We start from the raw sequence: 22,055 nt of genomic DNA, 5'->3' as shown, positions 1-22,055 counted from the left end.
CTGGCCAGTGTTTCCATCATTTTGTGACTTTTATAACATCCACTGACCTCAGAATTTGTGCACTTATCTAACTTCAAGTAAAAATACTTGAAGTACTCTCCCATAGTGCTTCATGTTTTTGCTCTGTAAAAAGTTAATGTAGACATTTGTTACAGTAAAGTAAAAGACACCCTATTTTTGAATAGATCCATGAAGATTCAGAGTTTTTGTTTGGCTCAAAATCCTCTTCTCTTTCAAAGGTGATCATTGATTGCTCTTGTGATTTGTTCTGGCCAATGTTTCTGAAAATCATGACCTATCACACAACTGTTTAACTTAGAATCATAAAAAACATAGAATGGATTAGGTTGAACGGGACCTCAAGGACCATGCAGTTCCAAACCCCTGCTGTGAGCAGGGTTGCCTCCCACTAGATCAGGCTGCCCAGGATCCCATCCAACCTGGCCTTCAATGCCTCCAGAGATGGGGCATCCACAACCTCCCTGAGCAGCCAGTGCCTCACCACCCAACTTAGCTAGACTTTGACAAACTGAAATAAAACTGCACAATACTGAGGTGCTTTCCTAGAGGTGAAGAGCACATAGGGATGGAAGAATCACTGTTCCCAAGACAATAGGTACTTTCCCTGTTGTAGGGAAAAAAAGAAAAGAAAAAGAAAAAGAAAAAGAAAAAGAAAAAGAAAAAGAAAAGAAAAGAAAAGAAAAGAAAAGAAAAGAAAAGAAAAGAAAAGAAAAGAAAAGAAAAGAAAAGGAAAGGAAAAAAGCATAGTCCAGGTGCTGTTAATCTAAAATAATCATAAAGCTTGTACTGAGATGACTAACAGCTGGAAGAGTTCAAAATGCTGAGCTATCAAAAATTCAGCAACTGTTTGTGGTTAACTGTCACTAAGCAGCCATAAAAAATTGATGGAGTGGTCCCTGCTGAAGTTGGTTAATTTTCTTACAAATTTTGGTTCTGCAGAATGCACACTGCATCACTTCCATGGGGTGATATGATCTGAAAGAAACCATGAAAGACATCAGTGCAACTCACAAGTGTGGCTTCAGAATTTGGGAAAGATCTAGAGAAAGATCTAAGAGTGCCTGGGTGATAACAGGGCTTGCAGGGCTGAAATGAGAATGAAGACTGAGGAAAGCTTGGGATCTTGGGACCAACTGAAAAAACGAGAAAAATGAGCTGGAGGCTGATAGGGGTGCAAAAGTATCATGAGGAGGATGAGAAGTCCTAGGGGCAGTGAAACAGTAAGCAGAAGTTAGAAGGAAGCAGAAGGAAACAGAAAATGGTTGAGTAGGCTCTGAAATGAAAAGCTATGATAAGAGAAGCAACAAAACACATTGGAATCCCCCCATCAAAAATCACTCTGTTACTGGCCAGCAATTTTCTTAGAGAAAAAAAATTTGAAGTATTATCAACAGCATAATTCTCAACTGCAGAGCCTACCCATACCTCTGTGATATCTCTTTTTACAGTAATATGAAATAAGAATCAGTATAAGGATTATAAAATACACATGGTAACATTGCTTAAACATTCTACTTAAGGTATTCCTTATGGGGAAGGGAAGGGAAGGAAAGGGAAGGGAAGGAAATATATTTGGCAAAGGAATGAAGATTTGTAGAACTCATTAGGTCATGATTTCGAGTACAGTAGCTATGAGGAAAAAAACTTCAGAAACTTTGAGCAACTGAAGAATTACCTTTAACTGCAGGTATTTTGGAACCTGGTATAAAGACCATGGTAATGTCAGTTAGCTTTGGAGCTCTCTTTGCAACCCCTCTTGCAGCTCAGCAGGTGTGATGAGTGTCGGTGGCTCAGGCAGTGACCAAACCCACGATCTGATGAGGACGTTAGGCAGCATGAACAACGTCAGCCAGCCTGTGTGTTTTGTTAAGGATGGTGCTGGTTGGCTTCTCAGCCTTCCACCAAATTAGGGGAAGGTGCATGCTCTCAAGCAGTACAGGGCTGTGTGATACCCAAATACAGATAGTAGCAATAGTTGTGAGATCAGAACACTGCCAGAAATGAAGGAAAAGTTTTATGTGAATACACTCATTTTAACTATGTGTTATAAACATTACCGAATGAAATAGTAAGCTTATTATGTTTGATAACTGAGAGGTGCCTGCAGATCAAACGTTGTTTCTTCACTACCTTTTTTAGAAAATTTTGTTTAGTATATTTCAGCTCTTAAAATTTTCATTAGTAAAATCAGAACATCAAAAAGACACAACTGAAAGAGGGTAAAGACGAGTGGCATGTAACAGCAGAACTCCTCTCTCCCTTTTCCTTCCTTTCCCCTTTCCTTCTTTTCCCCTTTCCTTCTTTTCCCCTTTTCTTCCTTTCCCCTTTTCCTTTCTTTCCCCTTTCTTCCTCCCCCCTTTACCTTCCTTTTCCCTTTTCTTCTCTCTTTTCCTCCATCAGGAACCCACCGTCTCTCCCCCCGCCCCCTCCCCTCGGGCCGCCTGACGCGCAGCAAACTTTCCGTCCCCCGCGCCGCCTCCCGGGGCAGCGGTTGACATAGTAACCCCTCGCCGCTCTCGGCGGGGCCCTCCGTACCGCCCGCCCTCCGCCGGGGGACGCGGAGCCGTGAGGAGCGGGAAGGGCGGCGGGGCGGAGCCCGCGAGCGCTGAGGGAGCCGGCGGGAGCCCGCGGCCCCGGGCACAGCCGCGGGACACCATGAGCCAAACGCAGCCCTACGGCCCTCGGAACGGCGGCTCCCCCGCGGCCGGCGCCCGGCGGAACGACAGCCAGGACTACCTGCTGCTGGACGCCGAGCCGAGCGAGGACAGCGCGCTGCCGCCCTACGCCTTCTACCCCGTGTGAGTGCCGGGGGTCGCGGCTGGGGGAGCGGGACCGCCGCTGAGCCGAGCGGGCTGCGATCGCGCCGCTCTGGTTCGCAATTAGCGCTGCCTGATGGGGCTGGTACAGCGCGGAAATGTTAACTTCTGGGAGCGGTGTTCCCTCTTCGCGGCCGCGTTCGCCAAGCCCTCATCTCCTTAGAGCGTGTTGTCCCGGTCGTTCAGCCCCGTGGGATGGGGCTTCCTAAGTTTTGCTGGGTAGCTGATCTCGTGTGAAGTCAGGCGCACGAGCATACGCAGTGAGGACTAAATGGAACACAAATAACGAAGGTTTCGGCAACGGCAGCTGTTAAAATCCTGGTCAGCTGGCATTCAACGTTCAGAGCCGCTCCGGTTCCGTGCTGTCCGGTGCCGCTGTGCCCGGCACCGCGCAGTTAACAAACAGTGAGGGTTCTCTGCTGTGCTGCTCCAAGTGTCTCTAAATCTGTGTGGTCATTAGCTATAATAGACTGTTACTGTACAGCGGGCTTAAACCCCACATCAAAATATATGAAAGCAGCTGATGAGTGGTTTCCTGAGAAAAACTGAATGGTGATTAATTAGTACAGGATCTGACTAGATGGACTTCAGCTCTGAAGCGTTCTTTGGCTGTGTACTCATTCAGAATGGTTGTACAGCTGTGATACATCTTTAGCAGGGTCTGTTGTGATAGGACAACTGGAAATGGTTCCAAACTAAAAGAGGGGAGATTTAGACGGAATTTAAGGGGAAAAATGTTTTATGATAAGAATAGTGAAGCACTGGGACGGGTTGCCCACAGATGCGGTGGATGTCCCATCCCTGGAGATGTTGAAGGGCAGGCAGCAACCTGCTCTAACTGTAGGTGTCCTTGTTCATTGCGGGGGACTTGGATTAAATGACCTTTAAAGGTCCCTTCCAACTAAAATGATTCTATGATTCTGTAGTGCTATGATTCTATGTTTCCACGATCTTGCTTAAATGTTTTAAATAGTGTCTTAAAACAAGATCTGCAAGAGGTGTGGGCTGCAGACATTTTTATTTCGTCAGCATCAACCCATGCCAGCAGCTCTTGGTCCAGCACACAGGTGTGCAGATCACTTCTCCTCATCTCTGAATGGCTTTGAGGGAAGCCAAAGTCCTAATCAAGTTGCTCTGTCGAGCTTCAGTAGCACTAAATGCATGCATCTGTCTCAGGTTATGTTATGTCAAGGTCTTAGTGATTGACTGTGCTTTGCAAGTAGGTTTCAGACCCTGGTGTTTCTCCCTCTCAGAAGTGTTTCCCTCAGTCTTTAAGACCAAACAGATGCTACCTTATCTAAGGGTGGATGTAACTTTGAGGACTGTGCCTCTTTCAAATTCATCTGTAATTGTGAAGAATCCTTGAGAGAACCTTGATGTTGCTACGCTTGTTTTTCAGTTGCACAGTAAGCATGGGGAAGCTGTGGTTTGTGGGCTTCTCATCTTCTAAGAAGACACTTAGGGCAGCTGTAGACAATGTCTGCACAGGACCACAGGACCAAGGAGGACTTCTTAGGCTGGCAGGGATGAATACAATGATTATGGGCTCCTGTAGGACATAGCAATTACTAAGTGTAGGTTCTGAATTTTATACTGCCTAAAGTAACCACCTGTACTGAGTTGGACTCGATGGTCCTTGTAGGTCCCTTTCAACTTCGGATATTCTAAGTTTTTCCTATACTGTTTTTTTTTTCTTTTTTCTGTTTTTTTTTTTCTTTTCTTCTTCTCCCCCCCTTCCCCGTCATGATTAAATACTTTCTGCATATCTCTGTGTTGAGCCAGAACCAGAACCAATTAGTTTTACCAGTGGCCTTCACATGGCTGAGAACAAGATCAGATGGACTGTATTTAGGATGTACAATTTATAACCTTTGTAATCTGCATGCGATAAGAATACTTCTCTTTGCTTACTTTTTTTGCTTCATTTTTCAAATGACTGGTATTTCATGATGTTGTTATGGTAATGTATATTGTATGAACCTACCTTATATCCATAGAATCATAAGGTCTCTGGAGATCCTGAATGTAGTACCAATGAAAAGACTGTATTACCCAGAGAAATAGGGTACGTAAAATCAGTGCTTCACTTGCTGTGAGTTTAACTGGGCTCAATGTGCATATCCTATTAAGTCTGCCCATACATAGGTGATTGGTGTTTATTCTTTAGCTACTTCTCCAGACCTGTGGTGGCCTAGGAACTGATCATGCTGTGAGGTGCCAGCTTTTTCTGTGAAAATGCTTGTAGGAATCTTTGGTGGTCATTGGGTTAGGTTTGGTGTAGTCTGTCCATTGAGACAGAGCTGTATGTCACCTGAACGTGGATATTATGTCTATGCTTAAAAGCGGCACATGAAAATAACCCTTCAGATTACATCAGCTGGTGTTTTAAAATGTTTTAACTAAAGCTGCTTGCATTTCACTTCCATTATTTCTTGGTGCATCCAATTGCTATGGATATTTTTTTTCAAACTAACTGGAAAATGATGGGCATCATTTGCACATGTAAAAATGCCCAAGGAACATCTTGTATGATGGTGATTAATGCAGAACAGGAATGCAGAGTACAGCTGAGGTCCAGAAGATCTGCAGCGTGCCTCCTCTCCATTGTTATGAGAGGGTAACACACGTAGTGGTATAACATGGCATGAGGTGGCTTCTGCTTAAACTGTGGGCTGATACCAAGGAGGAGCTTCCTGCATAGTCATTTAGTGCTTATGCTGACTTAACTGCATGTGTTGTTTCTAGAACATGTTTTTCATGCATCTCTTTGACACTGCCTTGAATCCTGTAGTTTCTGGATTTTAAAATTAATATTTTAAGAGAACCATTTCTTGTATGTGCTGCTAAAGCCCTAATCCATCAATTACTACCACTTTAGTTCAGTGATGTTACTCCCGAGCCTTCATATACACTCCTTTTGTAAAAGGAAATGACTGTTTAATAAAACATCAAGTTTGCCTTTTTTGTTGTTGTTTGAGAAGATTTTTTAGATGGTTCATTAATTTTAAAATTGTGTAGTTATATTAAAATAGGAATAATTGCCTGTGATCAGCCTGATTGGCATGGTGGTGTATCAGTGAGTTCAACAGCATAGATTTATTGTTTTTGTTTACATTTAGGTTGAGACAATATAAATACTTTCACGTATTTGTGTGTATGTATACTTAAATACTTAGTAGTAAATGATTATTGATGTAATACTTAATCACTAAATTGCATGTAAATTGGAAAAATATTTGAAATACTGCCCTGTCACTGTTAACTGACTCTGTGAGTAGCAAGAGACCTGTCAGAATTACTTACATATTTGAGGCTTTCTCTGACTTTCTGTACTTTTACATAACATCATAGGTCATATTGAATGAATAGGATCAGCACCACTCTTTCCAAAGAACAGCTTTACCGTGTCTGGGTTAGGTACTACTTTCCTGTGTACAAGACTTCAGCAAGAGGGCCTAGTGGGAATTTGTGCTGAAATATCATGCTTTTCAGAACCTTGCAAGGAAAGACACTTCTCAGGCAATTTGCAGAATGATTTCCAAAATATAACGTTACTTTCTTAGGAATGTAATAATTGTGTATAAAAAATGTTATGTAAGGAAACACTCTTTCTAGTAGACTTCTTCCATCTAGTTATTAAACCTGCTCTCCAATTATTGAAAAATGCATTACCACATGTAAGACAGAAGATCACCTGCTGAAGTACAAAAATGTGCATAAATTCTCCCTGTTTTGCAAATAGTTCATGGGTAAAAAAACCCCAGTTTTGTACTTGAAAAGATGATGGAAAGTGCATTTTCAGCTCTTAGCCCAACTCTGAGCACTGATATGCAGCGGAATTGGAAAATTGACAGTATTTGTGTCAACTTTCCTTCTGGAAACGTGGTATTGAAGAATAAATTGCTGGCATACAGAGGTAGTCAGAATGCACTAATGCACTCAGACATCTGATTGTATTACTTATATATATTTTGAAATATTTTGTGTTGTGAAGAGAAATATATTTTCTCATACATGTGAAGAAGGACAATTAGGGATTAAAATGTTGGTTGTAAATTAAACAAGGCACACAAATTATTGAATGAAAGTAGGGAAGAAAAAGATTCTGATATTCATAACTGCCTTGAGGTGCAGATTATTTCTCAGCCTCCGTGGTTTTAAAATCAAATGTTTCTTGACGTTATTAAGGCCAGTGTATGCTCTAAACCACTTCCTCTGTTAAATAATACACTACGTAATTTCTTTTCTGCCTGCAATATGAGGATTTCTGCTGTTGACAAAAATGATAGCATCATTTTTGTCTGCAGCCTCAACTCTCTTGAAATGACCTGTAAAATTATCTTCCAGACTCTTCATTAGACATAATCTCTTTGGGGAGCAGGGTGCAGTGTGGCAGCTGTGTTTCAGAACTAGTCCTTTTGCTGAGATCCTACATCCTTTCAAAATCTCTTCCAGTAGTTTCATTGACAGTATGAAGATATGGATCTGTTGATAGTGGGTAATGCTGTAGCTTAACCATGCAGCTTAATCCATAAAGCGAACAAAGCTGGCCAGGGATGGGGAACAGGTTGGTTGTCTTCAAAATACTCTCTTCAAGTATGTCCCTAGAGCACTTTATTTCATAGATATTCATAGATTTCATAGAGGTTTCTCTTGGGGTTGTTCTATGCTTTCAAGCTGCTAGAAATACAGTAAGCTTATGCTGAAAACTGGTACAAGGCCTGAGAATTGCTTCTCAAAGGTGAGCCGAGGCACGTGTTCATTTTTTGGTGAAGACTTAAGTGATTTGTTGGGTTTAGTTGCTAGTTGCATATTCATTGTGTATGATCACTAATGTAGCAGTGAATTTCCTTCCATCAACTGCAGTGCCAGAGCAATGACCGTGACAAGACTTCTTCATCAGTTTTGCATGACCTGTGGTAATATTTCTGCAGGGTTATTCAGAATGCCAATTTGATGAGTAAGATCACCAATCTCTGGTTTGTGCACCTCTCTTCAGCAATGTAAAAGGAAAAGAACTACTTTTGGATTTGTATAAGCGTTGTGTAACTGCATTCCTGCACCATGACCTGTAACCAAGGCCATTTCCTGGGGTTCTCTTTGTAGAAGTCCTATATGGGTCTCGTCCCTTGTGGGTCTTGCTGGGTGGTTGCCCAAAAATCTGTGACAGTTCAGTGTATTCCTGTGAATCATCAACTCCTCTGATCCAAATCAGATTGTAAATAAATGAATAAATAATTCATGAATCAAGCATCTTGCATTTCAGTGAGATCCAACTCCATTTACTGAACTCTGAATCCAGGAGCAAGAAAGCTGTAGCCTCACAACAACCCTAGAGCTACAGACCCAGCACTCATTGAACACTTCTGTGAACATCAGAAACCTTTCACAGACTTTCTGAGGTCTGCTTTTGGCTTCTTTGGTGAGGAGTCTAGGAACTTTATGATCCATGGATTGGATGCTCTGTCCCTGGAAACACTAAAGGTCAGGCTGAAGGGGGCTCTGAGCACCTGACTGACCTGTTTGGAGCAGGATGCTGTTGTTGTATGGCAGATTCACACATGCAATTATTTCTGCCTCGCTTGAGTGCTTAAATGATGGGTTTATGGCAGTGCTGTTTGCTGGCTTGTATCATGGTGATGATGTAATGCCTAATGGTGATGACTGTTAGAAAAATAGCATTTTGTAGCTGAAATTTGCTATATCAAGTAGTGCTCTTGTGAGGTACCTACCACAAGTACAGATGGGAAGATAAACTTGAAACAAGGAACAAAATACTTGAACTAAACACCTTGCTTGTGATCAGCTGAAATTAGTTTAGGAAAGAACACCGCTAGTTCATAATAGTCTCTGTTGTTTTGTTTTTACAGTACATTATTAGTCCCCTGTTCATTGCAGAGGAGTTGGGCTAGATGATCTCTAAAGGCCCCTTCCACCTCAAACAATTCTATGATTCTCTGATACACATCAGAAAGAAAAAGGTAGGTTTGTGGGTCACTATGATGAAGTTACTGAAAAAGTAATAGTTACCTCCCCATGGGAACTAATTTTATGAAATTGGAGACTTTCCATTTCATCCATTTTATTCATTTCCCTCCAAGTCACTCGTTGGATTTGTGTGAGGAGGGTGGAGTAGTGGTAAAGCAACATGTATGATGTGTACAACACATTTTCATTGCCAACACTAGTAACAAGTGTCCTCTTTGTGTAACATCCTCCAGCAGCATTTGCCACTGCAGGAGCTGTGGGTTATAGAAACTGGCTCCTGCAAGTGATCAGTATCCCCAGGTACCAGCAAATTTGCATGGTGAGTCTACCACATCAAGCCAAGTTGAGATGTTTGAGCTCAGCAAACATGGGCAAAAGAAAATTTTGGCAGTTAAACTGTATTCATCACTTTCTATGGTTTCTTACATCAAACTGACACAGTATGTGGCAGTGACTTAGCAAAGGGCTGGAATTTGAAAGTGCATAACATTAGACTTGTATACATGTTTGCATACATACATACTCGTGAGTGTAGACATGCACATGACATCTGCTCAACAGGAGGCTTAAAGCATTTGGCTTGATAAGATGCATTTAAGTGGTAGTTTTGATACTGAAATGTGAACAAAAAACTTAGTGATAATTAAATTGCATTCAGTGTTCTGTGGGATAGATTTAAGGTTTTATCTTGCAGTAGAATAATTATTTGCTAAGCAGTGACAATTTAAATTCACAGTCAAATTATTTTTAGCAAAATAGAAGTCATGGAATATGATGTGAAGATAAATAATGCAAATTGGGGTTTATTTTCTGTATCCATTTCTCCACAACTACACTTTTTTGGTACCAGTTTCTTAAAAGTGACAGCACAGCTTTCTTATCTCACCAACGTGATATATGTAAATAGGCATTTGTCAATATTAAAAAAAAAAATAAGCTTTTTGAGATGTGAGGTTGGGTACAAAACCCACAAGCAAGTGGAACACAAATACACATCAAGAATTGTCACCTTGGGTGCATTCTCCAAGTTCTGGGGGGAGGGGTGGGAGTGGGGCTGGTGTGGGTGGCTTGCTTTCTGTAGCACAGGAACTTCATTTTGGTAAAGAAATAAAAAATCAACTAATTTGAACAAAGCAACAGTGGTGTGGATGTGGATTTGCGAGGTGAAACCTTTCCTGTTGATGGCCTGCTTTCTTTTAACGTGGGATTGTAGTCATGAAATGCAAGTGACAAATAGTAATAATAACAGTAGTTGTGAATCAGTGAGAAGTAGATGTGATATCTGCCTCTTTGCTCAAACATTCCTTCAGTCATGCCATTAGTCATACCACTGTTAACATCAACACATAATGAAATTTATTAAACTAGAACCAACCTGAGCTTGTCCGTAGCCAGCTAAGAAGAATATGGCCTGAGTTATTCTTTTTTGCCCTTTGAAATTAAGTTATGGTTTTGATGTCAATGTTTGCCTTAGTGAAAAAATGAAAGAACTGGAGTTTTTAAATAATTTGTTATGTTGGCCTTTCTTGTGCAGGTGGAAGGAAGGATGATGAGCCAAAGGATAATGCTGTATGCAGATTGCATGGAAAAAAGACCAACAAAACAGAATACTGATTGCAAAGTTTGATGATGCAGCATTGTTAGTTTCAAAGAATATTCAGACTGAGAAATTATTATGAAACTCGTCTGCTGCTTTGGTACTAAATTTTGAATAAAGCAGTGCCTCTCTTAAAATGACATCAAGTATTAATTTAAGCCCTGATCTCACTGAAGGTAGTAGGAGTTTTGCTGGGTAGCCCAAATGTTTAGCAGGCTCATGTTGAGGATCAGCTGCTAGAACAGATTTACACTACTCTATAACCTCTGAGCTGCATGGGAGACTTCCTGATCAGGCTTTTGGTCGTTCCTTTAAAAAAGAGGATCCTTGCTTTAGCCATGGTCATGCAAGCAGACTTTTCAACTCACAGCTGGGAGCAAGGAGGCATTAAAAAGGGTGCCAGCAGCCACAGACATCTTGACTCCTCTTTAATTTTTTTTAATTTTTTTTTTCATATTGTGGTCAGCATAACTAGCAAGTAGGCATGTGCGCACCTAGCTGACAATCTGGACTGCAGTGCTGATCTGTTGCCTCTCGTCTCCTTTTGGTGCTACTTCACATGGAAGCTCAGTGGCTCTGATGGCTGATTTCCTCTAGGCCCATGCTGGATTTCACCACATTCTGGCTATTATAGCTGACTGCCTTAGAAGTCTTTCAGAATGGAAGATTCTCACATCTTTAAGAAGTGATTTATGTTCTTCTGTAAGATTTTTGTTTGTGGCATACATATTGCACATGTTCTATATGTGATTTTTCTTTCCTTTTTTAGAACAGGTAGCTGCATCAGATTGCTCAGCTTTGTTAGACCTACCCTCTGTACACATCTGCTTGCCAAGTGGTAGCAACTCATTGCTCGGCACTTCTTGTAAGGCTGCTTTGCCTGTTACAGACACAGTGTATGCAGTCCAGCTGTCAGAATGCCAAATGCTGGGCACTTGGCAGCTGGGTGAGATTCTTAGGGCAACAGCATTTTAAATCATGACCGTGTCAATTATTAACACTTCTGCAGCACCCATCCTATTGCAGGATCAAGTAACAGTGGTAATAGCCATGTGCGCATGTGAATGAGGTTGTAGAGCCTCCTTCTCTGGAAATGTTCAAAACCCATCTCGGTACTTTCCCATATGACCTGCTGCAGAGAACCCGAGATTGGACTTGATGATGTCTAGAGGTCCCTTCCTATGCCTGTAAGTCTGTGGTTCTGTGTGATTCTGTGAAACCAGACAATAATTTTAACAGAGGTGCAGTTTGTAGAAGGATGCTTTGGAACCTGGCATCACAGAGCTCAGGAAGTCTGTGCTGATGAAACTCTGCAAAATCTTTCCTCTGCTCATCACAAGGTGGGAAGGTGCCCTGCCTTCTGGTTCCCCCCTGAGCCCTTCACACCTCTGATTTTGCAGTGGGGAAGGTGCCTGACTGTCTGACCTCTTACCATCTGTCCCACGTGTAGCAATACAAGCAGCTCTGAGAGCCAACAAGAGCAGTTCTAACTCCCAAACCCTATCAGGTGTAGAACCAGTGCCAATCTTAAACAGTGGATTGCATTTTTTTTCTTAACCATTTGCAGTAGTGGCAATTCATGTGCCAATATTTACGGTCAAATTCCATTGAATTTCTAATCATGTTTAGTGGTTTATATAGGATCAGATCCACGGTACTGTTCTTTTCATGCTGATAATCATTTCCAAAAGCACAGTGAACCTTGTTCACAATGGAAGTTGTTCTTAACCAGATGTTTTTCATGTTCAAAGACCACAAATGAATTTTCCCTTCCATTTAGCAATGCCATAGTTGATTTTCTGTATTAGTTTAGTTCTGCTCTACTGATTTTTGTTTTTATGCATTATTTCCTTAAGCTAATTTAAAATTGCTTTCAGTTTGAAAGTATTTTCTTAAGTTTATTAATGAAATGTCATAAGTACCATGACTTTGTCGTTGGTTATCTGTACTTGTGAGATAGGTTGGAACTGAAGACACACATGAGTTGAAGATACATTTTTATTCTTTTTTCCTGCTAGATTCATTGATCTGTAGTTAATTGCAATAATTAACTATATTAACCAAATGTATTAAATAGAAAAAGACTTTGAAATTGTAATTTAAAGCTTGTGGAAATTTTATGACAGGCACGATGAAGGAGATAATATTTTTATAAGTTTGCATAAACATCCAGTGTACTCGTTGCACTTATTTAAAGGAAATCCAGTGCACCAAGAACTCCTGAGCCTCTTTTTAGCTCTGAAATGGAGGGCAAATATATACGTTCATGGATGGTGATGAGCTGCTGGCACAGGCTGCCCAGAGAAACTGTGGATGCCTCATCCCCAGAGGTATTCAAGCTCAGGTTGGAAGGGGCCCCTGGCAGTCTGACCTGGTAGGTGGCAGCCCTCCTTCCCATGGCAGGAGGGTGGTAACTAGATAATCTTTGAGGTCTGTTCCAACCCAAGCCATTCAGTGATTCTGCGATCTCCCACTGCATGCCCACTTCCTCTCTTTTGCATTCTTCACATAGGCTAGGATGTGCTCAGAGGGTTCTAGCTCTGTATAGGACCAACTTGTACCAGGGAGGTGAAATTAAATCAATTCTAGTGCAGCAGGATATTTGAAGATACTTGCAGTAAAACTTTTAAAATTTCCACTGAGACATTTAAGTCCTGCTCCAACTAAGTTATCTGACAGATCAGATGTGAAAAGCATGCTGCTGGTTGGCAGCAATTACTCTTCCTCTCTGTACCCCTCCTTTTCTTCTATCTCTTAGAACAAAATTTCCTATTAATTTATCAAAACTGCTTGGGAAGGCTGCCATCTTCTTAGCTTTCTCGAGTGAACTTTGGAGTCTTATTTCCCCTTGCAATGTACTATTTAATTTTCCTTTCTGTCTCTGCATTAAAACCTGAGTTAAAGAATGCAGTGGCCATTAACAAAAATTGCATGTAAGCGTGGTAATGCAAATGAGAGTTAGTTAGTATAACTTCATTTTTAGGTAGATGGGATGAAATTTTCCGTGACATTTTATATGGCCTCACTTCAGTATTCTCACTTCAGAATCTTAAAAAACTGCACAACATTAAAGCCATTGGGAAGTTTGTCCACAGCCCATGTTACTGCTTTGAGGCACAGGAAGGCCAGCAAAGCTGTGAGGGTCTGTAACAGACTCTGACTGCCCAGGATAGATGAAGGAAGTACAGCAAGATGGAAGAAGGAAGAATAGCAAGGGTCTTGGACTGGCATCTCATAACAAAGAAAATTAGACTGGGAGAGAAATGTTAAGTGTCCGAAGGAAAGGTCTATATTACGTAAGACATTTTGGAGAGAGATACTAACAAAAGAGACTGCAATAACTGAGCCAGGGTCTGCAGACAAAAGCTGGGGTCTCAGAATGAACACTCCTTGCTGTATGAAGCAGTAAAAGTGAATGTTTATGCTTTTCTTCAGAAAAGAATTTTAGAGGATTAGGTCAGAAAGTTACGTAATCCATTAGCAGCATATGACAGATAAGCAGAAATAGATGTGACAGTGAAATTTTGGCACTGCTTTGTATGATAAAATAATGATGCTCTTACCTAACAGGTTGATATATAAAATATATGCTGGGATTTCTTACCCCGCAGCCACTTCCAGCCTAAAATCAGCAACAGAGTTGAAAAACAGGTCTTGAGGGGAAGGGAAGCTGAAAAAAGAATCTGTACAAAGATTAAAGGGACAGCAAGGCTAATGACTCTGATCTTACTAAACTGTCTGAGGATCTTTAATGACCTGAGGTTTCTATGTTGTTGATTTTTGCATCGCATCAGAAAAGCAGCAGAAATCTCCATATCTCTCAGTGGGAGCACTTGATAATACCTTATAGGGAGATTAACCAGGTTCAGTTTCTGCAAGATTTCTGACCTGCCTGCAGGAATTGATGGGGAAATCATTGGTGCAGGGATGGCTGCACTGTTGTGTGTACGTGCCTGTCACTGGACTTGGCTCCTACTACTGGCATGCAAACCTCAGTACATTCAGAGGGTCAGAAGTTGCATGGATGTACATGAAGAAGAGGAGGGCTCACCAATAGGAAATATGGTGCAGTGCCTATCTGGATTTTGTTCTTACTGAAACTTGAAGAGAATGTTGGAGGGCTGGTGCATGTGCAGGTATTGCCCCAAGAACAATATATGTGCTTATATGAAGGTGCAGGACCTTACAAGCACTCCTGGAGCTAATAATGTGGGAACAAATTCTGATTGCTTTGTGTTCCTGAGCTTTACCTCTGTTGGAAGCAGATTTCATGAGTTTTGAAATTCTAGATTAGTTTCTACATATTGCATATTGTGGATCAAACATAACATAATTAACACACATAATTCCACACTTATCTATGGTTTGTTTTCAAATCCTACATCAGTTAGTAACAATGTCAGGAACACTAGCATTTCATTTTCTTTTGATTTCTACACGGAGTTTGTTGGAATGTGGAAATCCTGCTGGTACCTACTTTCATCTCTGTGGCAGTCTGATATTTTCTCTTAGTTTAAGACTGCTGCTTGGGTGACAGAAAGGCAGCAGATGTAGGAGAGGCTGAGGAGTTTGTCTGAGACTAAGCAGCCAGCTTCATTGTGTGAGCTCCTTCCACTCCGCACGGAAGAGACAGGCCCTTCCAGAGGACGGCTCCTCGGGTCTGTGCCAGGATGGGGTGAATCACACTGGTGGCTAAAGAGTTGTAGAATGACTGTTGATGAATGGAGCATCTGTAAGTCACAACGTGCAGATGTACTGCTGCTGACTTGATGAGTTTTGTATGCCTGTGTGGAGAATATTATCCTTGGTTTCTGTTGTCTGTGAATGTGAATCTGTGAATTTAATCCTCTTTTTGTATGTTTTGTAGTGTAGCTCAGGGATGATAACTTAAATATGGAAGATGATGTAGATTTCAGAAATGATAAATAAATCATATGCAGTGAAAAAACTGCACATAATGCTTTGACTGAGGCTAAACTGACATATATGTATATGGATGGATTTTCTTGTTCTTGCCTACTGAACTATAGAACACTTAGACTGACTTATTTTTGGAGGGAAAAGTAAGAATTACAAGGGATATTTTTCATATTAATTGCCTGCACTTCATTAGGGAACAGAGGCAGGAAGAACAGATACTAATAGCTTTATTCTTTCACAGCAGTACTTTTGCCTATAATTTTAAATTCAAATATGAGCCAAGTAATTAAGAGCTTGACCTTTCATTTTCATTAACTTCCAATATACAAAAGTCTTAAATGTGATGAATTTTTAAAACATAACAACATATTCAATCAACATCAGAGAAGATTTTGCAGAATTTCACCTGACTCTCCCTTTGGTCTGCATGGATGAAGGAGAAATGGTAGTAGTGACATAACTGTCTCAGAATAGAATTTCTTACAATTAAGGCTGTTTACCAGCATTCTGTGATGTCAGATCACATTCTCCCCTCTGAATTATACTCATGGCTCACTGACATCACCTTTATTTAATTTAATGCTTCTGTAGTCAGCGTGCAGCCTCGCACAGGGTAAATTTGGGAATGTTCCTCAGTCGGAATGAGGATTTTTTTCTGCCATTTTTTTAGGTGATAAAATAGAAACTATACAAATTCACATAATGTTTACACAGGAGACAGGAACATTGACTAAGAAAAAAATGAAAATCTGAATTTTCAATGTCATGGTGATCTGAAAATTCATCCAAAATTATTGTCCTCCATCCAGAAATAATTTACATGAGTAGATATTTTTTTAATTCAAGTGGCTTGTGGGTGCCCTGGGAATTTAAGGAAGGATGCTGCCATGGTGCCCACTGTAGATTGCAGGAAAGCATGCTATTTTATCCTCAAGGCTGAAAGGCACCTGAGATAAATGTCTCTTACAGACATGAAAGCAGTTTTAGGGAGACAGAATTGCATGAGAGATGCAGCAGCAAAGTATCTTTTTTTGGTTGAGAAGTAACTTATAAATATTTATACCTTTTGGAGGGGAATAATTCTTTTTTAAATATATCAGTATTATACTGGGAGAGGGGAAATATTGTCCCAGGTAGGAATTTCTGGCCAGATAGCCCTGGGACAGCAGCACAACGTGGTTGGCTGCCTTTCCTCTTAAGAAAAATGGTGCAAGATTTGGAGCTCGGAATATATCTGAACATTCAGGTGTATCCTTCACCTCGAGCGCTCAGGCTGGCTCAGCAGCAGGCTGCTGCCTCCTGAGTTGTAAGGAATGTAGCAATGACTTACTCTGAGGTGTGCTGTGGAGTGTCTGGATCTGGTCCTGAGTTTGTATTGCTCTACTAATGACTACTAATTACCTTACAAAAAAAAACAAAAAAAAACAAAAAAAAAAAAAAAAAAAGGAAAAAAGGGTGCAAAAAATGGTGGAATTTGAAGGTATAAAGAAAATGAGGGATATAGAAAATAAGAAGAGTGACTTTTAAAATTACAACCTGTCTACAATCATCAGTCAACATAATTCTAAAAATTCAAGGTAAATTGCAGAATGCAACAAAGCCAGCTGAGAGAATGCATCTTCTTCACCATGGAACTTTAGTTTGCCCAGGCACTTTGCACAGTGGAGAATAGGGACGGGGAAAGTATTTACATGATATTTCTTGTGCACAGCATCTAGATAAATGATATAATGAGTAGGCTTCTTTCATATTCAAGAGATAACTTTTACAAGGGAGTGACTCACTGTTCTCAACTCTTCTACACTAACTGTTACAATAGAGAGTAGGTTTACCACTCGCAAGAGGATCATGGGAAGAAAAAACTTGTAGGTAAACAAAAATTGCAAGTAAAGCACTGCAAATTCTTTTTTTTTTGTTTTTCTCATTTGGGATTATCACCTTGTAGATTTGGCAAAACAGAAAAAAAATTATCATTTTTCCAGTACAGAATATGTATGACTTCTTGTTTTCCATTTTTCCAGGTCCTGTGTAAAAGTGAAAGCTACATAACTCTGGGATTTCTATTCACTTGAGCAGTTTTTATTTTCATATTTGCTTTCATACTAGAGTAGTTATAAAGTTAAAAATTCCCTTTTTTTTCTGGTTTGAATAATCAAATTCTCTGCATGTTCATGTTAAGTGATCAAGGTTAATGTTTCTATGTAACTAAAAGGTTTTCATTACACTATGATTGTTGTATAGAGTATGTTGCAAAAATAGAAATAGAAATTCTCTTGATGGAAACAAGAAGTGGGCAAGAAATATGTTCAGTGGGTATTTGCTGTTGTGCTACAGTGGTAGTTCTCCAAAACCTGTGTGTTAATGTGTCAATTCAAATAAATTCAAATAAATGCCTCTCTAGGACATTCATTATATATACCCTTTTTCAGCTTAGAGAACTATTCAGTGGTAGGGTGCATGATTGGAATGTCCAAGACTGAGTTGCAGGACCTGTTTCAACTGAGGCAGAACAGAAATTTCAATCCATTGGTGATTGAGTTGGCTCAGCAGAAGCTTCTTTAAATTTTACTGATCTTGAGAAAATATTCAGCTGTTATGAAGTTACAGGAACTGTTAAAGGTATCAATTTATACCATTTATATCTCAAATTAGGTTTTCTTATCACACTTCAGGTCTGAGAAGGGCAAACAACCTTCCCACACTGGAATTTCTTGCATGACTTGCTTCCAATTCTGTTTTTACAAAGGTTAGGATAGCAAGTAAATTCTTTACATGTAGAAGGGAACAGTAAACTTGATTATTATTTCCTTACTATTACAAAGTAATTTTTTAAATAGCAGTAATTACAATGATTATAAGTAAATCAAATACATTGCCTTTTTTCCCCACATTTTTTGCTTCTTATGTAAGCATGCATTGAAATGATTTATTTCACGATAAATCTTTATCCTGAAGCTGTACTATACTGTTTTCATAGTAGAATTCTCTCTTTTTTTTTTTTTTTTTCAAAAACATAAAATGTTTCTTCAACTTACTTTGCAGCAGATGATGGGTAACATCTACAGAAATAACTGTTCTATCTTTGTTTTCAGGGAATTCAGTTTCCATTTCTCTATTTTTGTTTTTCTCCTGGATAACACCAATCTGTTCTTTCTGTTGGATATCACTTTGTTTTTTAAATACATACTGCCTTGCTTCTTACTTTAATTAACTACACATCGTATTTGCATAATAAAAATGAATACTTCCTGGCACACATGCAGCGAAGCGCTCATTCAGTTCGTCACTTTGTTTTCTCTGATACCTTCATTGGTACTGCAAGTGGAAATAACTGGGATCACTGTAGCCAACATAATGTTACCTGTTGTTATGGATGGAGACTAAAGTATGCATGCCTCACTCATAAGAAGATGAAGGCAGAAAGATATTTATTGATGTAAAATAGATATAATATTGCAATTTGAACATGATGACAGCAACTTAACAAGATTTGAAATGCTCAGATATCCTGGACTATTTGCTATACAGAGGGTTGGGGGTGCATAATGAATCCAAGATCAAACCTTAGCAAAGTTGGTATAGCTTAAAATAATAAATCACTTGTCAGCATTCTGTCAGCAAGGAGTCACCACGTGAATCCAAGTGAATCTCTTTGTAGGTGTAAATTAACCTCTAGAGGTGTCCCTACTCAAGAAGAGATTCTAGTGCGCAGCCAACTGTGTGCAAGAAGGACTTGCAAAGGGGTTCTTAGGCTGCTTACTGTTTATAAAGATGATTGACTCACAGTCATACAACTTAGTTTGGATCTATTGAACTAGGTGTCATCAGTTCTCTGAGCACCCAGTTTCAGACAATATGGTAATCATTAAATGTCTTCCATGAAATCTGTATTGTTATCAGTCCCATGGACAAGGTCTTTTGCACCTCACTGTATGTACTAGGTCTTGGGCATAGTGACCAGGCTGGGTGGGGGGACAAGGAGTGCACTGTCACATGTTTGTAATTCATACTTTGCCATTTTGTTTTATTGTCAGTTCTGTGCTGTAGAACATGAGGATTATTATACCACGGAACCTAACTTTTATGCATACTTTCCTTAAAACATGTCCAGACTGGGAAAAGCAATAAAAAGATGCTAACAGGTGATATTAATAATTTTACAAAAATAAGATGAAAGTATCTGCTTTAGTTTGCTTACCTTTCGCAGCCTGTCTCTGACCAAGGAAGGAGGACAGGAAGGAGCAAGTAAAAATACTGGACTTGTCATGTTTTTCCTCTCACGGGCTTCTCTTTTTAGAGTATTTTATGTTAGTCTTAGCATCCTTTTTGTAATTCTCTCTAGCTTTTCCCTTGGAGACAGTTTTTCTGGTTCTTTGACCTTTTTGCTGATATCAATACCCCATTGCCTGGGACTACACAACTCTGTTTAAAGTTGTGGTGAAAATTTGCTCTGATTCATGCCAGAAGTAATTCACACCCTTAGGAGACAGGAAAAAGGAAAACGAGACAATCTTATGATTGTCTGAATTCTGTGCCTGTGTTTAACCCTGTGTTCTGATCTTCCCATGCACTTACTGAGCTGTGCAACGGTTGGGTTTAGACACATTCAAAAACTGGTAAGAACTCATTAAACTGTACTCTGTGATGTATGTTTTCCTTTCATTTATAAATACATATAAACTCTTATTTGCATACATGCTCAAAGACATTCCCATCCCCTTCCCTCCCCCTGTTCTGAAAATGCATGGAATAAATGGAATTAAAGGGAATTACTCAGTTTCATTAGGCAACAAAGGCAGTGAAAGCTCAGCAGTCCTCTTGGCATCACCAGCCAGTGCTTGAGTTCTTCTGTCAACATAGTGTCATTTCCCTTCTTATCTGCCAGAGAGGTCTGGGTCTAGATTTTTGCTACTTTTACATAGATGTGGACGGTGGGATAAAAATCGGGAGCTGCTTTTCCCTCCCTGTCACATAATCTAATGGAGGAGAATTACAGATTTTGAATGTTACGGCATTTGTTATGGTACGGCTAAGTGCCATGCTCCAGCATCTGGAAAACAATTGCAAACATCAACAGAGCAGTTGAGTCAGAGTATGGTGTTTTCAAACAGAACTGAATACACAAATATTTACTGCTTCAGCTTATGTCCACTATCTGGAAAGGGAACAAGACTTTCTAGCGTTGCTAGCCAGGCAAGGGAAGGGATTGTCCGATTGCCTGACCTCGAGCACTGTGTGCGAGTTTGGGCTCACAGTATAAGCACATAAAGCTATCAGCATCCAAAGGAAGGCTACAAAGATGCTGAAGAGTCTAGAGGACCAGGTGTGTGAGGAATGGCTGAGGCCCCTTGGTTTGTTCAGCCTAGAGTGTGAGGGGAGGCCTCACGGCGGCCTGCAGCTCCTCACAGGGAGTGGGAAATAAACATATGCTGATGAGATTGACAGCTGAAGTATAAGGGGTGCAGCATGTGACAGTTTTAAGGCAAATGTACTGTACTACAGTAATGAGGATGCAATCCAGCAGAATGCTACAAAATCCAGTTTGACAAAAGCAACAGTATGTTTAATAACATAAATGTTAAAAACAGAGTACCACAGTTGGCCATCTGTCTTGGCTGTTTTCTGCCTTGTCACAGGTGCTAGCCAGAGGAAACAAAAACCCTGGGCTGGAACTCAGACCAGCAGGGCTAGAGCAGCTTCTGCCTCTTTTTTGCACAGGGGTTCCTTACAGACAAGACATAGCTTCATGCATGACTAGAAAAATGCGAAAGGGTTGTTAGTAATTTAAAAACATGAGAGTATTACAATATACTTATTTTTTGAAACATTGATCTGGGGTTTAAGACAGCTATTCAATTCAGAAAACACTTGAGGAGGTGATTTAGTCTTAAGTGTTTTAATGGAGCTAAATTATATTCTTAAGTGAAAACCACAAAGCTCTTACACTCAACATGCTTTAAATACAGATGAAGAAATGAAAATAATCCATTCTGGTATTTTAATAATTTTATGCTCCTGCAAATACATCTTTTTTCCTAGTTTCACATCTAAGTGAAAAAAACACGAATGGTAGATCCTGTTTGACAAACTTGATTTTGTTCTATGAAAGATGACCTGGTTAGTGGATTATGGTAAGGCTGTTGATGTGGTCTACCTGGACTTCAGTAAAGTCTTTGACACTGTCCCCCACAACATTCTTGTGGGAAAGCTGGCTGGAAGTGGGTGTATGCTCTGCTGGGTGAAACACTGGCTGGATGGCCAGACCCAAAGAGTTGTGGTCAGTGGAATTAAATCCAGTTGGCTGCCAGTCACGAGCAGTGTCCTCCAGGGCTCAGTACTGGTGCCACTTCTATTTAACATTTTTATTATGGATCTTGATGAGGGGATTGAGTGCACCCTCATTTAGTTTGCAGATGACACCAAGTTGGCAGGGAGTGTTGATCTCATCTCTTCTCTTCTCTTCTCTTCTCTTCTCTTCTCTTCTCTTCTCTTCTCTTCTCTTCTCTTCTCTTCTCTTCTCTTCTCTTCTCTTCTCTTCTCTTCTCTTCTCTTCTCTTCTCTTCTCTTCTCTTCTCTTCTCTTCTCTTCTCTTCTCTTCTCTTCTCTTCTCTTCTCTTCTCTTCTCTTCTCTTCTCTTCTCTTCTCTTCTCTTCTCTTCTCTTCTCTTCTCTTCTCTTCTCTTCTCTTCTCTTCTCTTCTCTTCTCTTCTCTTC

At 40.2% G+C, this 22,055-nt stretch overlaps 1 protein-coding gene across 1 annotated transcript in view; it reads left to right on the top strand.

Annotated features, from left to right (window-relative positions):
• The first annotated feature begins 2,676 nt into the window (after positions 1–2,676).
• The window catches only part of TRPC6 (transient receptor potential cation channel subfamily C member 6), a 94,912-nt gene continuing 75,533 nt past the window's right edge, over positions 2,677–22,055 (top strand). The window contains exon 1 of the mRNA XM_042862458.1: positions 2,677–2,819. Within this exon, the coding sequence (XP_042718392.1) occupies positions 2,677–2,819 (143 nt within the window). The remainder of the gene's footprint in view (positions 2,820–22,055) is intronic.

The sequence above is a fragment of the Lagopus leucura genome, unplaced genomic scaffold (genome assembly GCF_019238085.1).
Source record: "Lagopus leucura isolate 7727_CA_CO unplaced genomic scaffold, USGS_WTPT01 Super-Scaffold_702, whole genome shotgun sequence".
NCBI classification, from domain to species: domain Eukaryota; kingdom Metazoa; phylum Chordata; class Aves; order Galliformes; family Phasianidae; genus Lagopus; species Lagopus leucura.
This window is presented reverse-complemented; position numbering and strand designations above follow the sequence as displayed.